The sequence below is a fragment of the Chelonoidis abingdonii genome, chromosome 10, assembly GCF_003597395.2.
Source record: "Chelonoidis abingdonii isolate Lonesome George chromosome 10, CheloAbing_2.0, whole genome shotgun sequence".
Classification (NCBI taxonomy): domain Eukaryota; kingdom Metazoa; phylum Chordata; order Testudines; family Testudinidae; genus Chelonoidis; species Chelonoidis abingdonii.
The window spans coordinates 49,290,951-49,308,651 of NC_133778.1; the positions used below are offsets into that span (position 1 = coordinate 49,290,951).

A 17,701-nucleotide genomic window follows, 5' to 3' on the forward strand; every position below is an offset into this window, starting at 1 on the left:
TCTTTCTTCTACTCTACTATTCACTACAAAATCAGCTAGATGTAAATGACATGAGATCTAGATAGCTAGCCTGAAACTGCTGAGTTCTAATCCTGGTTCTAACATCAATTCCTTCTTTGGCTTTGAATAAGTCACTTAACCTCAGTTTTCTCCTGTAATGGTGTAGCTGTGAAAATAGAAGTGGGTAAACTGACCAGAACTCCATATTCCCCAAAGGAGAAGTGGGTACATTGTTTACTCTCAACTGTTCCCCGCACAGTTGTGCTGTGTGGATTAGCTGGTTATCAATGTTTGTGAACCTTCAGTCAATCTACTAACAACCTAAAGTGAATGGAAACTCCATCATGCAAAATTTTTCTTACCAGCTGCATTTCCCACTTTTCATAGGAATCTCTTGAAATCTGTTATTCAGCAGAAGTGGTTTGTAATCCAAGACTATTACCCTGTTTATTACAAGCACATTAAGCTCTTAAATCAAGATTTTGAAAAACCGGTGCCTAAAGTTAGGCTCCTAAGTAAGTAGACAGATTTTCAAAAGCGCTGAGTAGTCAACAGCTCCCATAGAACCTCACTGGGAGCTACCGAACTCTTGGAGATACTGGGTGCTCTTGAAAATTTGGCTATTTACTTAGGTGCCTAAATATGGATTTAGGAGCCTAACTTTAGGTTATTTTTGAAAACTGTCTGTGCTGTAGTTGTATTTTCTCATCAGGGACATGCACACATAAACTACTTGAATATCACCCCTGCAATATTTGGCAGTGTATTATGGAAAATTACTGGCTTTTACCTGAAATCTAGACTTATCTTATTGATTTTAAAGGCATTATTAGTACTTTCTCTATTAAAATATATTTGATTCCAATCAGAGTACAAGGAAATGGCCTGAGCACAAAGAAACTACATAGGTAAAGGAAGGACAAAATCCTTCCCTCAGCTATGGGCCAAGCCATGGAACACCTCTGCAGCCTTTCTGCCCTTGTCTAAACTCGGAAAATTGGAACCTATATTTCTCCACCAGTGCAGCCCTAGGTATAGTGTAGACTGGGCTCTGCCTTTTTTTTTAAAATCACTGTGACAGGTAGACAGGTTAATAAAACCCTCTGAATCCTGTCTATCCTACAACTTACCCATCCTATCACATCCTATCGCCCATGAAGAATCAGAGGCCTGAATTTTTCCCAGTGTAGACAGCCTCAGAGGTTGCCTCTGTAGGTCCACATACACAATAGACCTGCTGCTTTTGTATCTAGGGCTGGTCTACATTTAAAACTTATGCCAATGTCAGTCAGAGGTGTGAAAAACACCTTTCTTCTCCCAGGAACATGGCTGAATGAACAAAATCAACTTAGCTAATATTGTTTGGGGGAGATGATGTTCCGTTCCTACACTGCAGAATAAAACCGTTCTGTTGATGTAGGGTGTGTTTAAACTGGGGGTTATGCTGGTATAGTCTTAGTAGTGTAGACATACTCATTGCCTCGATTTTGATATGTAGTTGTTGTAAAACTCTATATACTTCGCTTAGCAACAGAATCATTTTAGCTATGACCAGGGCCGGTGCAACCATTTAGGCGAACTAGGCGGTTGCCTAGGGCGCCAAGATTTGGGGGTGCCAAAAAGTGGCGCCCCCCAAAAATTTTTTTAAATGGTTGCAGCCGCTGCTGCTGGAGGGGCTGAGCAGCTGGCGGCAGCAGCTGCCTGCAGCCCAAGGTGTCCCCCGAGTCAGGGCACAGCTGCCGCAGCCCAGCAGCCCGCCCAGGGCGCCCCCCCGCCCCCGGGGTGAGTCCGCCGCCGCCGCAGCCCTAGCTCCGGGAGGGTGCCCCCGCCCCCAGGTGAGCTGTGCCGCCACCCAGCCACCCAGGACGCCTCGCCGCCCCCAGCCGTGAGCGCGCCGCCGCCGCAGCCCGGCAGCCCAACCAGGGCGCCACCCATCCCGGCGTGAGCGCGCCGCAGCCCGGCAGCCCGCCCAGGGTGCCCCCGGCCCTGGTGTGAGCGGCCACCGCCGCAGCCGGCAGCCCAGGGCGCCCCCTGCCCCCGGGGTCAGCGAGCCGCTGCCGCAGCCGGGCAGCCCAGGGTTTCCCTGGGTCAGGACACCACCGGAGGGGGCGGCAGGCAGCTCCCGTGGAGCTGCCGTAGTGGTGCCTGCGGATGGTTGGCTGCTCGGGCGGCTCCGGTGGACCGCCCGCAGGCACCACTGCGGCAGCTCCACCGGAGCTGGGACCAGCGCGGGGGGCGGCGAAATTGCCGTCTGCCTAGGGCGCTCAAAATCCTAGCGCCGGTCCTGGCTATGGCTGAACTAGGGCTAGGAAGATACATGGGAGAACAGTAGTGTTTGAGGCATTTCTGTCTACTCTGAGTCTTTCAGATTTGTTTAATACTTTGTATTTTGTTTCCCCCTTCCCTTTCAAGTCCTTCACTGGCATTAATTAAGAGTAGCTAAGATCAACATCTAGTTCACTTAGGTTTGTGTTTTAAAGAGTTAGCCCTGTCTACACTACAAACTTATGTCTGTATAACTAGGTCGCTCAGGGGTGTGGGATGTCCACATCCCTGAGTGACCTAGTTATACCAACCTAATCCCGGGTGAAGTGTTATATCACTGGGAGTGCTTCTCCTTTTGACATAGCTACCACCCCTTGTGAAGGTGGATTAACTACATCGACAGGAAAAGCTAAGGGCACGTCTACATTGGCAAAGTTACAGTGCCGGCAGTTACAGCGCCACTCAGAGAGCGCAGAAGGAAAACCGCTGTTGTGTGTTCACACTGACAGCTGCCTGCGGAATAGCGTGTTCACACTTGCAGCACTTGCAGCACTATTTGAAGTGGTGCACTCTGGGCAGCTATTCCACAGAGCACCTCTTTCTCTTCTGCTGCTAAGAGTTGTGGGAAGGCAGAAGCGGTTGCGGGGCATCTGCGGGGCATCCTGGGTCCACTCCCAATGCCCTGTGATGCATTGCTTCACATCCCAGCAATCCTTGTGCTTCCGTCCGCATTTGGCGCCATCTTAAAACGGTTTGTGTACTGCGTGCCCTGCCTCTTTCAGGCTACAGGAATGGATCCCAAACTGCTGACCAGTATGCCGCTTGCTCTGACCAACACGTCACGAGAGGCAGTGGAGTTATTCCTTAAACTACAAAGGCAAGAGGATTGCGACATTGATCTCGCTACACATAGTAGCTATGACACGAGATTGCTTGTGGCATTCATGAAGGTGTTGACCACGGTGGAATGCTGCTTCTGGGCTCGGGAAACAAGCACTAAGTGATGGGATCACATCGTGATGCACATATGGGATGATGAGCAGTGGCTTCAAAACTTTCACATGAGGAAAGCCACATTCATGGAACTGTGTGATGAACTCACCCCAGAGCTGTGGCGCAAGGACAAGAGAATGAGAACTGCCCTGTTACTGGAGAAGTGCATGGTGATTGCACTGTGGAAGCTGGCTACTCCAGACTGCTACTGATCAGTCGCTAACCAGTTCGGAGTGGGAATGTCGACCACTGGAGTCGTGTTGATGGAAGTGTGCAGGGCCATTAATCACATCCTGCTCCAAAAGACCATGACTCTGGGCAACATGCATGACATTGTGGATGGCTTTGCACAAATGGGCTTCCCTAACTGCAGAAGGGTGATAGATGGCACGCACATGCCAAATTCTGGCACCAAACCACCTAGACACATTAGTACATTAATCACAAGGTGTTTTTCTCAGTGGTTCTCCAGGCACTTGTGGATCACCGTGGGCATTTCCCCAAATGTTGATGAGGTCCAACAGCTCGGCATTGCTCCAAGTGGGGCATTGCCTGGTGCGTGGAGCAGGTATGGCCACCTGGAAAGATGTGCTAAGACTACTGCACACATCACTGAGCAAACAGGAAGGGAACTTTCAAATTTCCAAAGGAATTTACGGGGTGGGGATGGTGGTTGGTCAGCTGAGGGCAGGGCAGTAGAGTTCAAACCGATGACCAGAGAGGTGAGAACAGGCATTGTGGGACACCTTCCAGAGGCCAATTGCAGTGCTGTCATCGCCACAGTGTCTACACTGGCACTGCAGCGCTGTAGCCCGGTGCAGAAAGCTCTATGTTTCTTGTTGAGGTGGTTTTTTTAGAGCACTACAACTGTGCAGTTTCTGCGCACTAAGTGGCTTGGCAGTGTGCACATCTCAGGACTTACAGTGCAGAAACCTGCTTTACTGTGCAGAAACTTGCTAGTGTAGACGAGGCCTAAGTGCTACAGCTGCACTGGTGCAGCTGCGCCACTGCAGTGCTATAAGTGTAGACAAGCCCTTAATTTCTCAGCAGTCTCCCCGTACAGATACTGATCTGTGCTTAACACATAGACCTGATCTAGGCTCAGATTTTGCACCAATTAAATCAGTAGCAAAACTGATTTGGTTAAATTGGTGCCACCCATCAGCATAGACACAGTTTTATGAATATAAATGTATTTCTATTGGTGTAGTTTGAGCCTGACCTAAATCAGTGTAAAAACTGAGCATAGACCAGGCCATGTGAGCAAGTAATCCTTGCTATCATTACGTTATGTGTTTTTCTTCTCTTTGGATTAACACTCTTACTTTAAGTGTTCTCAGAGGATTATGAATAATAAAAGCAGACCTGGTGACATGATACATCATAGTTTCCTCGAAGTTTAATTTTCCAAATTGTGCAACCATGTGTAATGTGTGTGAATTCATGCTGCCTCGCTGGGGGTTAATCCACTTCTTAAACATTCAGGCAAATTAGCTGTAATGTTTTGTTTGACATTTGTTTGTATGTCCTAGGATTCCCTATACCAGCTTCCACATAATTCAGGGTTTGTGGGCCTCACTAGTTAGCATAGCAGCACCTTGCTCCAGAGCCTGCTGCAAGATGTTTACAGAGACAGACTAAAGTATATGATTATTTATAGAAAGAAACATTAAGGACTCATTCAGAAATTAAAACTGGTTACTGTTCTGTAACCATAGTAAAAGTATCTTTGTCATTTATTACAGAGCGGGTCGAACTATCGAGTACGAATTATATTTGTTATGAAGTAAGCCTCATGGTTTAGTGAACCATTAACAAAACTGAGCTCAATTCTCTTTGTATTAGTTTTCCATACGTGTATTTGCTGGATAGTTTGGACAATTATTTTTCAGACTATGGGGAGTTTGGAAACTTTTCACTTGGACAAGTCAATATTTGTATTGTGTGGTTGGTCACCTAAATAAAATGTTAGTGTTTCCACTCTGTGGATGACAAACATTTTAAATGGGAGAATAATTGACAAATAAATAACACACTTCTGCTACAAATACTCATGAATAATGAATAATATTCATGCTAAAAAATTCATCTAACTTTCAGGATTCATGTGAATATTCAGTGATTGTAAGACTACCCAGAAGTAACATAAACCCAGAAATCAAACTTGTCTCTTTTATTCACAAAAATATCCATGAATCAATTAATTTTCCTATTCAGTCACTTCAGTGCATTACCACAAATGAGGCAGATTTATGGATCAGCTCTTTGGATGAACTGAACTAGGATCCTCTATGATCTTTCTAAAGAACAACATAACTGCCAGAATCTCCAGCATAGCTGTTGACAGAATATTTTGTTGTTCAAAATACATTTAATTCTGTGGTGAAATTAATAAAATATATATAATGAACATATATTAATTTATTTTTCATGTCTACAATGACAAGATGGAAGAAACTAAGAAATAATTTGCCAGCAATAGATGACAGTCAAAAGATGAATCCAACTTTTGCATATTTCAATCTTCGGTACAGAGATTATAAAAAAAGAAAACAATCAACATAGCGGCTCATATTATTCTTATGATTGTGTCATCTTACCGCTAATCAGAAATATTATACTGTACATTTTATAATGGTATGTTTTTTAGTTGATCATTGCCTGTTAAAGCAATTAGTTGTGAGATTCCTGAGATAGTCCAGATGAGCAATTTTTTTTATTAGCACCAAACCTCTCCCCCATCCTGAGTTTGTAAACTGCCTCTTGTGATGAGCCCCAGATGTTGCATTTTCCTACTTTGCAAACTGTCTCCTGAACCACAGCCAACACTTCCATTTTACTCTACAGATTCCATCTTTATTTGATTACTCTCCCATATGTCAAATCTAAGTTTAATAAAATAAAATAAAAAAAAGTTTAATAAAATATTCTGTGGAGAAAAGATCACTGAGGCCTTGTCTATACTAGAAGGGGTTTGCTGGTATAGCAATATAGTGGTACAGCTATGTTGGTAACACTCTCCAGGGTGGGTGCAGCTTAACCTTGCCAACTGGTATAGCTTATACTAGTTCTCCGAACAAAATAAGTTATACGAACACAAGGACTTTTTGCTGGCATGACTGTGTTTGGCCTAGAGCTTCTGCCAGAGTAACTATGTTGTTTAGGGATGTGTTTTCAGACCCATGACAGAGTTAGGCCAGCAACATTTTAAGTGTAGAATGGCCCTGAGTAACAATATTAGGGGCCAGATTCTGCTTTTAATTTATGTGGTTGTATCTCCCTGAGATGAACCTGGGTAACAGAGCAGCATATGGAATTGTCTATTAGATTATTCCAAGTACAAACTCATACCTGAAAGAATCTAAGTGCAGAGCTATACTACAAGCTTTTGTCAACATAGCTAAATTGGTCAGGGTTGTGACAGGTTGGGATCCTGGATTGACACAGCCGTGCCAGCAAAAGCTGCTAGTGTGGATGTAGATATACTGGCAATTTTATCTTTTGCCAATATAGCTTGTTTTGCTCAGAGAGACTGGAATAAGCTAGGCTGCCAAAACTGTTTTTGGTGGTCTTAGCTGTGTCCGCAGGTGGAGTGCTTTGCCGGTATAATATGCAAGTATAGGCATAATGGCAAAGCACTCTTAAGGTATGTCTATACTCCAAAGAAACACCTGTGGCATCAAGTCTTGGAGTCTGAGTCAATTGACTCAGGCTTGCAAGGCTCAGGCTGCGGGGCTAAAAAGAGCAGTGTAGACATTTGGGCTCAGATTGGAGCCTGGGCTCTGGGACCCTCCCCACTCCCCGAGTTTCAGAGTGCAGGCTCCAGTCCAAGCCCAAATGTCTTCACTGCAATTTTAGCCTTGCAGCCTGAGTCCATTGACCCAGGCTCTGAGACTTGGTGCTGTGGGTTTTTCTTTGCAGTTTAGACATACCCTTAGTGTAGACCTGACCTAACATGTTGAGACTTTATATTGAATGTAGAAAAAGAGAGAAAATGTGGCATCTGATGTTTCTTGGCTAAATCTAATGTAATAGAGGTACAGACACTATTTCCTTAACCTGTATATTATATAATTGTAACATTAGCTTAATAAAAAATTTAAATCAGTTCAGAGCCAGTCCAAGGCATGTCGAATAACCAGCTGAATAGTCCTGCCCTCCTTCCCCACATTTTGTGGGTATCACCTCCTAACAAGCTCCTATGTCCTCCCCCTCCACCCTGAGAGAGAAATTGGGGGAGGGACCATCCTTTTCTGTTTCCTAATGACAAAACCTTCTAGATTTCCCTGTCATATGATAAAGCTCCTGGATCCAAGTAGTAACAACCAACCAAATGTCCTACTCAAAACTGACATCCTGTACCCCCCATAAATATATTCTCTTCTTTGTGGCAGTTATCCTGAGTTCACCACACATCTTGCATCATGCATGGCCCTATAAACTTTAGTGCACCCCTCCACCAAATTATCTGACGTGTCTTTTATGGAGGGCTGTAACCTGCGCTTGCCAGTGGAACAGGCTCATTCGTCTATTGATTCTTTCCTACTTCTAAATGCTATAAAAGCCAAATTCTTGCACCCTAATTACAGCTCAACTCTGCAAGCCCATTGCACACTGCCTTTAATAGGGATGCAGGCATAGCTGGGGGCAGAAATTGGCCAAATGTTCCTAAGTTAGTTCACAGAAACATGGACGAATGCTGACTTTTTACCCTCACTGTCCGTCTTGTCCCTCCTCCTCACCCACTGCCTCCTGAATGTCAAGAAATGCAGATCTGAATGCACAGTTGCAACACACACTGTGATCCAGGATAGTTGCATGTACCAGGTATTATTTCTTCCATTCAATTTGCAATACATTTTGCGGGAGCCAGAGAGGAGCAGGATCTTTAACAGGGGCAAGAGGAGCAGAAAGGAATCCAAAGCTGAAGGAGTAAAGGGAAACAAGATCTGTGAGAGACTGGTTTGGTAACTACTCTCTGTCTGACATGAGTGCAGGTATTGTTGGGGCTCATTGCCTCAGAAGTTTTCTACCTATCTCTCTGGTATGAATGTGCATGAGTACAAGAGCATAGCTCTGGCAGCTTCCTGGTGTGAGTGTGTACTCTCGCACTATCAGGTGCCTCTGACCTGCTCTCTGGTGGAGGTGCTGTTGGAGCAGTTCTATGGGTGCCCGCTCTGGGGCCTAGTCTGTAGCCAAAGTTGCATCTGTATTTCTTTAAATCAATTTTTAAGAGATGTAGCTAAACTGGAGCAAAACACAGTGTGGTTGTGTTGCCAGCTCTTGCCCTTTCAGGAATTATGGAGTTATGGTGTTTCGCTTAAAGTCACTGCTCCTGAAGTCCTGGCAGTACACCTCTACTTTTTAAAAAAGCAAGTTTCTAGCCCTCCTGCTTGCGGAGGAAAGCTGGAGCGTGTGACCAAAGTGCATCCTAATGGCTCAGAAAAGGGAGTCCATTAAAAAGTTTCCGTGCCTGTGTTAGTCTGTATCCACAAAAACAAGGAGTTGTTTGGGCATAAGCTTTCCTGGGTCGGACTCCCCCTTGTCTCCCTTAACAAATTCTTACTTTTCAAGTCACTGTCATGGGTTCTGTGGGTCTGACTCAATACTTCTGACTGCTTGGGGCGGGTAGGGGCACTCTTAAACCACGCGGCGGCGCCTATGGCTGCAGGCAGACTGAATTACACTCAATCCACATCATCCGGGTTTACATCGCATTGCGTGTCTGCCCTGGAGCGGCACCAGTGACTTTACACTCCCAGGGCGCGCTCAGTGCCAGTGCCCGAGGGGCGCCTGGCTGCGAACCTCGCCGCGCAGGGTGCGCTGCGCCGGCAGGCCGGCAGGGGGCGCGGCGGGGCGGCGCTTTGGGTTTGTGCCGGGAGGAAATGATGTGCCTGGTGCCTGGTTATTAATTACAGCGCCGGGCGCCCATTGGCAGAGCGAGAGCAGCCACTTCCTCCTCCCGCTGGCGCCGCAGGAGCAGCATCCCGGCCCCTCCTGCCGCCGTTGGGAACTTTGGCTCTGCGGCGTCTCGTCCCTCCGCGAGCTCCCCTCGTCCGCCGCCGAGCGCCCGCGGGCCGGGCTGGGGGATGCGGCCGGACTTGGCCCAGAGGAAGCGCCGTGATTAGAGCGCAGCGGCGCGGGGAGGTCCCGCCGCCGCCGCCCCCCCCATGGCCAGGCGCCCGTCGCTAGCGCCCCGGCCCTGCCACAGCCCCGCGCCTCCTCCCTCGCGCGCTGCCATGAGACGGTGAGGTGGTCGGGCCGGGCCGCCCTGCGGAGCCCCCCGCGCCGCTGGGCCGGAGCGCCTTCTGGCGCGGCGAGGTCCTGCCGCCGGGGCGCGGGAGGGGACGCGCTGGCCGCGGGGGTGGGCCCTACCCTCTGTGGGGCCCAGGCGGGAAGTCTCAGCTCCCCGCAGTGCGTGTGGGGGAGTCGGTGCGGGCACTTCGCTACCTGCCTCCGGCTGGGAGGCGCCTTCAGGGGCGCTGGCAGCCCAAACATGACCCCTGCCCTCTGCTTTCCGCGGCCCTGAGTGTCTCCCTCCCTCCGCCGGGAGTGCTTGGCCCCTGCTCGGTGAGAGTGAGCCAGGAAACTCCTCTCCGAGCTCCCGGCCGTGCTAGCTGCCGTTTGAATAGCTTCAAAGGCAGGAATGTGGGATTCATCTTCTGATGCCCTCAAGGCAAATGTGGTTACAGATGTTACACGTTACTGTGCCAAGTTTAAACCCTTCCCTCTGCGCTGTAACCGTAACAGTAAAAGAGAAGCTTGGGAACCTTTAAATGGATGAAGGAGGGGGGTGATCTGGGTAGAGGAATGCTGCTTTTAAATGGCCGGATTGCTATTTTCAGTTCATCTTTGGGTTCTTCTGTCATTGCTTTAAGCACAAAAACACTTTGTAGAAAGGCTGGAGTTCCCACTAGTTTTCAAGCTTCTTTTGTAATGTAGAAATGATTGGTGAACAAGACTGACACTTTCCTGTTGGTTTCAGTTGCCTCATGCTGATTGATAAACATTACAATGAGTATTGCACATAAAAAGCTGTTAATTTAGTCGTTTGAAGAATGCAGCTATCTTTTGGGGTCTAGTTTCTTAAGGCTCTTTCCTCTTAGCAATATTAAAACTCTGCTAGCAGAGTTTTAAAACATCAGATGAGCCAAAAATAGAACTTGTTTAAAAATTGCTTTTCTGCATGTTTTATAAATATTTAAAAAGTATTTATCAAACATGCTTTAAAATACAGAACTGTTTTTCCAAAATATAGTCCAAATGTTACAAAGCTGTTCCTGTCATGTGCTCACTATGAATAATCAAGGCTCCCTTTTTAAATGCATTGAAGTCATAGGACCAACTTGAAAATGGTTGAGGTATGTGATTTTCATGGTGGACAATCATGTGAGATAAATAGATATTACCAGGACTTTTGAGATGCGTGTTGATAACTTAAATCAAAGCAAACTGAAAATACCACAGTTCAGAAATGTAGAACATGGCCTGTTGAGTGTTCCACACACCTGTGTGGAACACAGCTACAGCCTTGATTCCTGGTGTCTCTCAAACTAGCAAGTGCTTTCGATTTAGTCTGCTCAGCTCTGTGAGGATGTCTCCTAATGCTCAACAGCAATCCAATTAGCCTGATGGAGAGTGGTATTAACACAAGCCTAGTCTACACTGGGGGGTGGGATCCATCTAAGTATACAACTTCTGCTACATGAATAACATAGCTGAAGTCGACATACTTACACCTACTCACTATGGTGTCTTCACAGTGGGGAGTCGATTGCTGCTGCTCCCCTGTCAATTCTGCCTGCGCCTCTCATGGCAGTGGAGTACAGGAGTTGATGGGAGAGCGCTTGGGGGTCGATTTATTGTGTCTGGACTAGACATGATTGATTGCTGCCCGCTGATCCAGCAGATAGTATAGACATACCCACAGTCTTAAGAGTCTTGTCTGGTCTAGTCCTCAGCCTTGAGAAAATTATCTTCCAGTCATCTTTCTCCTCCCCCAAGTCCCCAACTCTGAAAATTGTGGAGAAATGGGTATTTTAAAAGTGAGGGAGACAAATGTCTCAATTGTTGGGAATGTGAATAATTCTACTGCTCAGGGGAAGGAAAAAGTTGAATGAAATAGCAAACTATTTTTTTTGTAAAGGCAACTTCTCCAGCCATATCCGTTTAGGATAGGCATAATAATAGCAAACAGCCTCTTATTTTGATAATTGTCTCAATTTGGAGTTTGCAGGGGGTGGGGGGAGAAGGAGAAGGAGAAGCTCTTGCTAATAACCCAGTCCCAATGACTCTGCCTTCCGAAGAGAAGAATACTAGCTATCCAATTCCACCCTATTTCTCTTACAGCTCTTGTTGTTTTGTATTTATATACAAACAACCATATGTCTGAATCACTGACTCTAGAAGAAATTTTCTGGACTACATACAATGCAGTCATCATGGGAGATGTTTATAATGGTTAATATTTTTCTCATTCCCTGGTATATGAGAGAGAAGGCAATGCTGAAAGCCAGTGTAGCGAAAGCCAGCGTAGAAAAGGCTGAAGTTTTGACAGGAAACAGATGAAGTCACAGAGGCCAGAAATCCTGTGTGCCTTTAGATCTCTCGAGGCCATTTCATTCATTGCTGATTTGGTGGTGGTTAGTCAATGCATTTCTGGGGGACTAAATCAAGCCACCTATTTTATGTAGTATTAATGGACTCATATCTATGTATTTACAGTCCTAAAGCATTTATTAACACTCATTGCTTTGTGAAATTTGGGGCATAAGCATGGTGTTAGCCTTTACAATATGTTTACAATAACATAATTTGTAGCAATACCCTGTAGAGGTACAAAATGATCTATTTCAGAGGTTCTCAAATCGTGGTCCACGGACTACCGGTGGTCTGTGGATAGTCCCCTCTAAGGTATGCGCCTGGGTGTCCACACACAAGAATGAAGGGCCACCCACCTAAATGGTGGAGCCACGCAGGTGTGGCTCTACTAATTAGGTGCCTGGACCCTGGAGAAGATGCACATGTAAGGTGAGGTGGTGGCCTTGGAGGGAATAGGGGGGTAGGTGGGAGAGGGCAGTGGGGTGAGAAGTGGGAGTGAGGGGAATTTGGAATGTGCAGGCTGCAGCAGCCAGAGAAAGAGGCAACTTTCCCCAGCTCCAGGGCTGTGGCTGCTGGAGAGAGACAGCCCTCTTTCCCAACCTTATCTCTGTGGCTGTTCTGGCAGGGGAGATACCCCTCTCCTTCCCAGTCCCAGCTCAGGGGCTGTGGCAGTGGAGGAGAGAGGGCACATCCATCGCATTAGAAAGGTAAGACTACTGATATTAAAATAAGTTGTGTGCTTTTATTAGTTTTTTTTATATAGCACTTTTATTCAAAGCGCTTTACAATAGTTAGATAAGAGTACAAACAACATTTGGAAAGATCATTAAGTGGTGTGCCAAGACCCTCAGCAATATTCAAGTGGTCCCTCAGTTTGAGAACCACTGAGCTATTTACAGCAGTACCTTTTTATAGTAAACTGGAAGAACAACGCTTCATACCTGTAGGGACATACCCCGCTTAAACCTACGGAAGACTGTGGGCTTGTACAGCTATCACTGAGGGCATAATCTGTCCTAGAGAACTTTTTTGTTATTTGTGATGATGCAGGAAATAGAAACTTTCAAATTCCAGGCTAAGTTTGATGGCCTGGCAGTTATTAGGGAAGGGAGCATTAAGTGATACAGAGTCAATAAGATTTCCAAGTGGAACCATACTTTCAAATCAGTAAAGATTGTCCATTTGTGTGACATGCATTGAGACTCTTCTGTGGCCTCCAATCTTCCAATTAGGAAAAATCCCATTATTGCAAAGGATGAAGCAATTTGCTTATGGTCAATAATACATTTAGATGTCTCTTTTCAGTTTTCATTTCTGTGTCCTGTAGCCTTGAACTAGGCCCTATGCTTCTCATCCATGGAGGCTATAGTGGCCATAGCAAATATTTTATAAATTCCCTCCAAGTACCATCTGTAAAGGTCTAATGTTTGAGAATAATGCCCTTCCCAAGAAGGGTATGAAATGGAAGGCAGTAAAAAGGCCAAGCATCTAAATGAAGCTGCTTGCAAATGCATTGATGCTTCCCTGGATGGTTCTAACATATTTGGAAATCACAAATTAGTCTGTTTTTTTGGAGGACAGATTCTCCAAAATGAAAGTAACCCCCTCATCCCCTACGTTTGAACAAACAGTGATGTGTTCCATACTGTTATTTTAAGTCACTGGGCCCCCTCCTCAGTGTACCTTGTTAGTATGAAAAACTCTTTTCTGTCTTGTGTTAATTTTAACTTCATAAAGGGCCCTTGGCATGCCATATACTTTGGGAATTGTCGGTTGACTCAGATGGTCCAAGATTTATGGGTAGTCCTTGCTTGTACTTCTTCCCACTACTCATATGCCCTTTTGTAACCTAATGACAAAGCGGTCTTTTTCCCTCTGTCTCCATTTCAGGACGTACTTCAAGACATACTACAGTGACTGAGATAATTTTTACAGCCATTTCACTATATACATCATCAGTCATTATGTGATGAACTGTAGTCTGTCCAAAAATATAGAAGGTGGGGCTGTTTGTTTAAAAAAAAAAAAAAAAAAAAAATGCCTGGGAGAAGTAACCATTTATCTGTGTTTAATTATAATTCATGTAAATATAACACATTTCAAAGTTAGAAGCAGAGAAATGGAAATCCTGTTTGGATATTATTGGTGTTGGCAGTACCAGTCACTTTCAGTTGTATCAGCTGCTCTAGTTTACAGGGAGCTCCAATGGCAGTCTCCTTGTATTTTCACTCAGTTCTTTGTAAATAGGCATGGCAGAACTTGATTTTTATAATTTTAATGGGTAATATTGATGTTTTTAAGTGCTCTTGCAGTTTTTATCAATATAAATCTTCACAGTTGCCCGCAGTTTTGGTGGTTCTTCTGCCTTTTTTAGGTTTTTATTGCCTTAAATTTTGGCAGTTGTGGGAAGTTATGGATGGGAGTGGTGGTCAGACAGTTATTTAATACATTGAGACTCAAAGTTTTAATGATTAAAACACAAATTGTCAACATCACATGCCAAAATATATGAAATAAATAGCCTTAAATCATACTCAAGTTCTCAATTAACTTTTTTTTTTTTTTTTTTTTTTTTTTAAACTTCGCCTATCTGTAAATTTCAGTTATAATTGTGGGAATACTTTTTTCATTGTGTGGTGAAATCATCACTCACTTATAAGTTTAATTCTTCCAAGCCTATTTATAATCTACATTACAACAGTCATCGTTAACATCTTTCTAATTTTGCTTTTGTGAAAATGTAACCATTGTATTTCCTTAATTTTCATTTATTTTTTTTGATAAGGAATATAGCAGCATATTGGTTGCTTTGCCTCTGCAAATGAATCATGTTACCTAGTGTTTGTTACTTAATATATGGAATAGTGTAGTCATATTAATTACTTACAAAGGGATTTGTAACCGTTTTAAGTTCAGTCTGTGTCTCTGCAGACCTTTCTCAGAGCATTTTCAGCTATATTATTTCCTGAAGCTAGTTATTAACTAACTTCCACTTAATACAAAACACATTGCTCCTATTTGTGCATCAACTATAATTCTAAATGTTCTGATGACTGTTTATGCTGCTATCTAGCCTGATATGTCAAGTTGGTTAAGATTTTGTTTTTTTCCAGGCTGTCTGTCCATCCAAGTAAGATAGCCAGGTGCTTTTAGGAAATTGAGGAAGTGACCTGCTCTTTCTTAGCAGTTGAGAAACTCTTGGGGGTAGGAGGAGTTGAAAAACCCTCTTCTCCCTTTCAGCAGGAACAGTGGCACAGTAGAGTGGAGCTTAAATTTTATGTGAAGCTGATGTAGGGACAGGATCCTTGTAGAAATCCCTGGATCTGTTCCCTTTCCTAGCAGCTTGACATTACAAGTGGGGTTCCTGTAACCTGTGCTTGTAGATCTACCTCTGTCTAATAATAAGTATCTGGTAAAAACACAGTTCACTTCCATCTACAGAGCAAGAAAGAGCTGTGTTTTAACTGTGGTGGAAATTATGGTGGGACTGAGTCCCCAGGCAATGCTTAATCTGGGTTCTGTCCTGCCAGCTATTAAGCATGGGGATTCTGCTAGGCTTTTTGTGTGTGTTATCTGGGAGTTAAAGTCGTGGTGTTCTAAAACACTGCTGTAGGCAAGGCAGTGTAGATTTTCACACAGTTTAAGAACGTTAGAACAAGTTACTTTATATCTCCTAAAACCATAATTTTAAATCCTACTCTAGACAAGCCCTTTGTATGTAGCTGAGATCTTAATCTTTCTGTGTTTGTCTACCACATCTGTAAAATAGTGATGATACTTCGAGGCATGTTGGAAGGCTTAATTTCAAAACACTTGTAAAGTGCTTTGAGATCCTCAGATGGAAGGAGCTATATAAGCACAAAGCTTTGTTGGTTATTTCTTTAAAGCATTTCTATTAAATTTAACAAGTGCCTTTTTTATTACATTTAAACTATTCCCCTGCAATGTTTGCAACCATTACATAGCAACACAGTCTTAGAGTAATATTTTCAAAAGTACGTAAGGTAACTTAGGAGCCCAAGTCCCATTTTCAGAAGTGACTAGGTGTACTTCTACACTGTAGAGGAAAAACCAAGTCTCAGAACCCAGGTCAATTTACTTGGGTTTGCGGGTTTTGGGCTGCAGGGCTAAAAATAGCATTGTAGGCTCTGGTGCCCAGTAAGGGGAAACAATCTGGAGCCTGGGTTCCAGCTTGAGCAGGAACAACTATGCTGCTATTTTTGACCCTGCAGCCTGAGCCCAAGTCAGTTGATTCTGGCTCAGACTCAGAGCTGTGGGGTTTTCTTTGCAGCATAGACATACCTTTAGGCTACTAAGGCCCATTGACGTTCAGTGTGTGCTTTTGAAAGTGCTACCCTGTATTACATAAGAACTAACATGAACTGAGTAGAATCATAAAGATGACATTGATTTTGTTTTTATTGGATAAGCTGAGTGAGATAATTGTCAGATAACACCAAGATATTACTAATAACGTGTAATATGTTTTTTATAAATCTGTTACCCATTTAGTAGTGGGTTTAAATATGCTAACTCAGATAGAAAGCCCAAATCAGAAATGACTAATAACAATCCATCAGCTAGTGTATGAAGGATATCAAGTGCTACATCTCATTATCAGAGCTTGTAGGGGGAGCCTCTTCAACTTCTGATCTGGTGTTTCATTTCAGATTGGATTCAGTTTAACCCTTTGCTGGTCCTCTACTTCAGCTGCTTGCTACTGTTACCTGTTAACATTTCACTAGAATCAATGGAGCATTGGGATATGCATGGCAGCTGCGCAGTGCATTGGAACTAGGCATTGTATCTGCCATTGGTCAGAACTAGCCTTAAATATTCTTTGCTGGCTCTGCAAAACCACTAGTTACCAACTCCAAAAAATCCTGACTCGTCCACTGTAATCACATCCTATTCTGCATTAGTGCAAATGAACAACACAATGTCCATCTTCATAAATAATTTAGGGTATCCATGGGTCCCTTAAATTAGAAATGTCTGTTTTCAGGACCTCCCCTCGCTAGTCTTACACCAGTGTTCAGTCTAGCATGCTTTAGCTGACTGATCACCTGAAGGATGTGCTGGCCTAGAGTCCTCATGAAGCGGACATCAGGCTGGATGAACACTTATTTTCCTTAGAGGCAAGTGCTAGGTCTGTCATAAAATTCTATTGCTGCCCTGTTTTCCACAATGTCTCCTGGGATATGTTTGCCCAAGGACTGTTAACAAGAGTTAACATTGTGCAGTATCCATCTACCAAGTACACACATTAGTTGACAAACTTGTGGTTTTCCATAGGGCTCAGCCTCCCTACTCTCCTTTTCTGCATTTAAAATTTAGATTTACCTAGCTGCATTGCTCAGGGATATGAAAAAATTCACACTGCCTTAATTACAGTATTCAGGAGCGTATAGATGTGACTAGATGGAATTCTTCCATCGACTAGCTACCAGCACTTGGGTTTACATAGAATGGATGGGGAAAAACCCCTTACATCAATGTAGGAAGTGTCTATGCTTTGGTACTACAGTGGTATAGCTGTAGTGACTCCTGTAATGTAAACTTCCCTTGGGGGTTTGTCTAGACCAGTGGTTCCCAAACTGGGATTCACAAAATGTTACAGGGTGTTCTTGGAGGAGTGGGGAATCCCTAAAGGTGGACAAAGCTGTCCCTCGGGAACCCGGGCAGCACTGGGCCAGCAGCCTGGAGCCCCTGGACTGCCAAGAGCTAAGCAGATCAAAACAAGCATGTCTGTCACACTGAGGAGATTTACACTTCAAGGCTCCTTATAAGAAATGGAAAGGGAGTAGGATACTTTTTTTTTTTTTTTTTTGTTGCTGTTTTT

The 17,701-nt window shown here is 44.3% G+C and overlaps 1 protein-coding gene across 3 annotated transcripts in view; it reads left to right on the forward strand.

Annotated features, from left to right (window-relative positions):
- The first annotated feature begins 8,115 nt into the window (after positions 1-8,115).
- ACVR1 (activin A receptor type 1) overlaps positions 8,116-17,701 on the forward strand; it is a 110,977-nt gene continuing 101,391 nt past the window's right edge. The window contains exon 1 of one of the 3 annotated variants that reach the window (XM_032789099.2): positions 8,116-8,255. Coding sequence is in view for 1 of the 3 variants with exons in the window: in XM_032789092.2 (XP_032644983.1) it covers positions 9,429-9,505 (77 nt within the window). In the remaining 2 variants the exon portion in view is untranslated. Of the gene's footprint in view, positions 8,256-9,172; positions 9,506-17,701 lie in introns of those variants that run through there. The other 2 variants (XM_032789092.2, XM_075070219.1) reach the window with 2 other exon arrangements.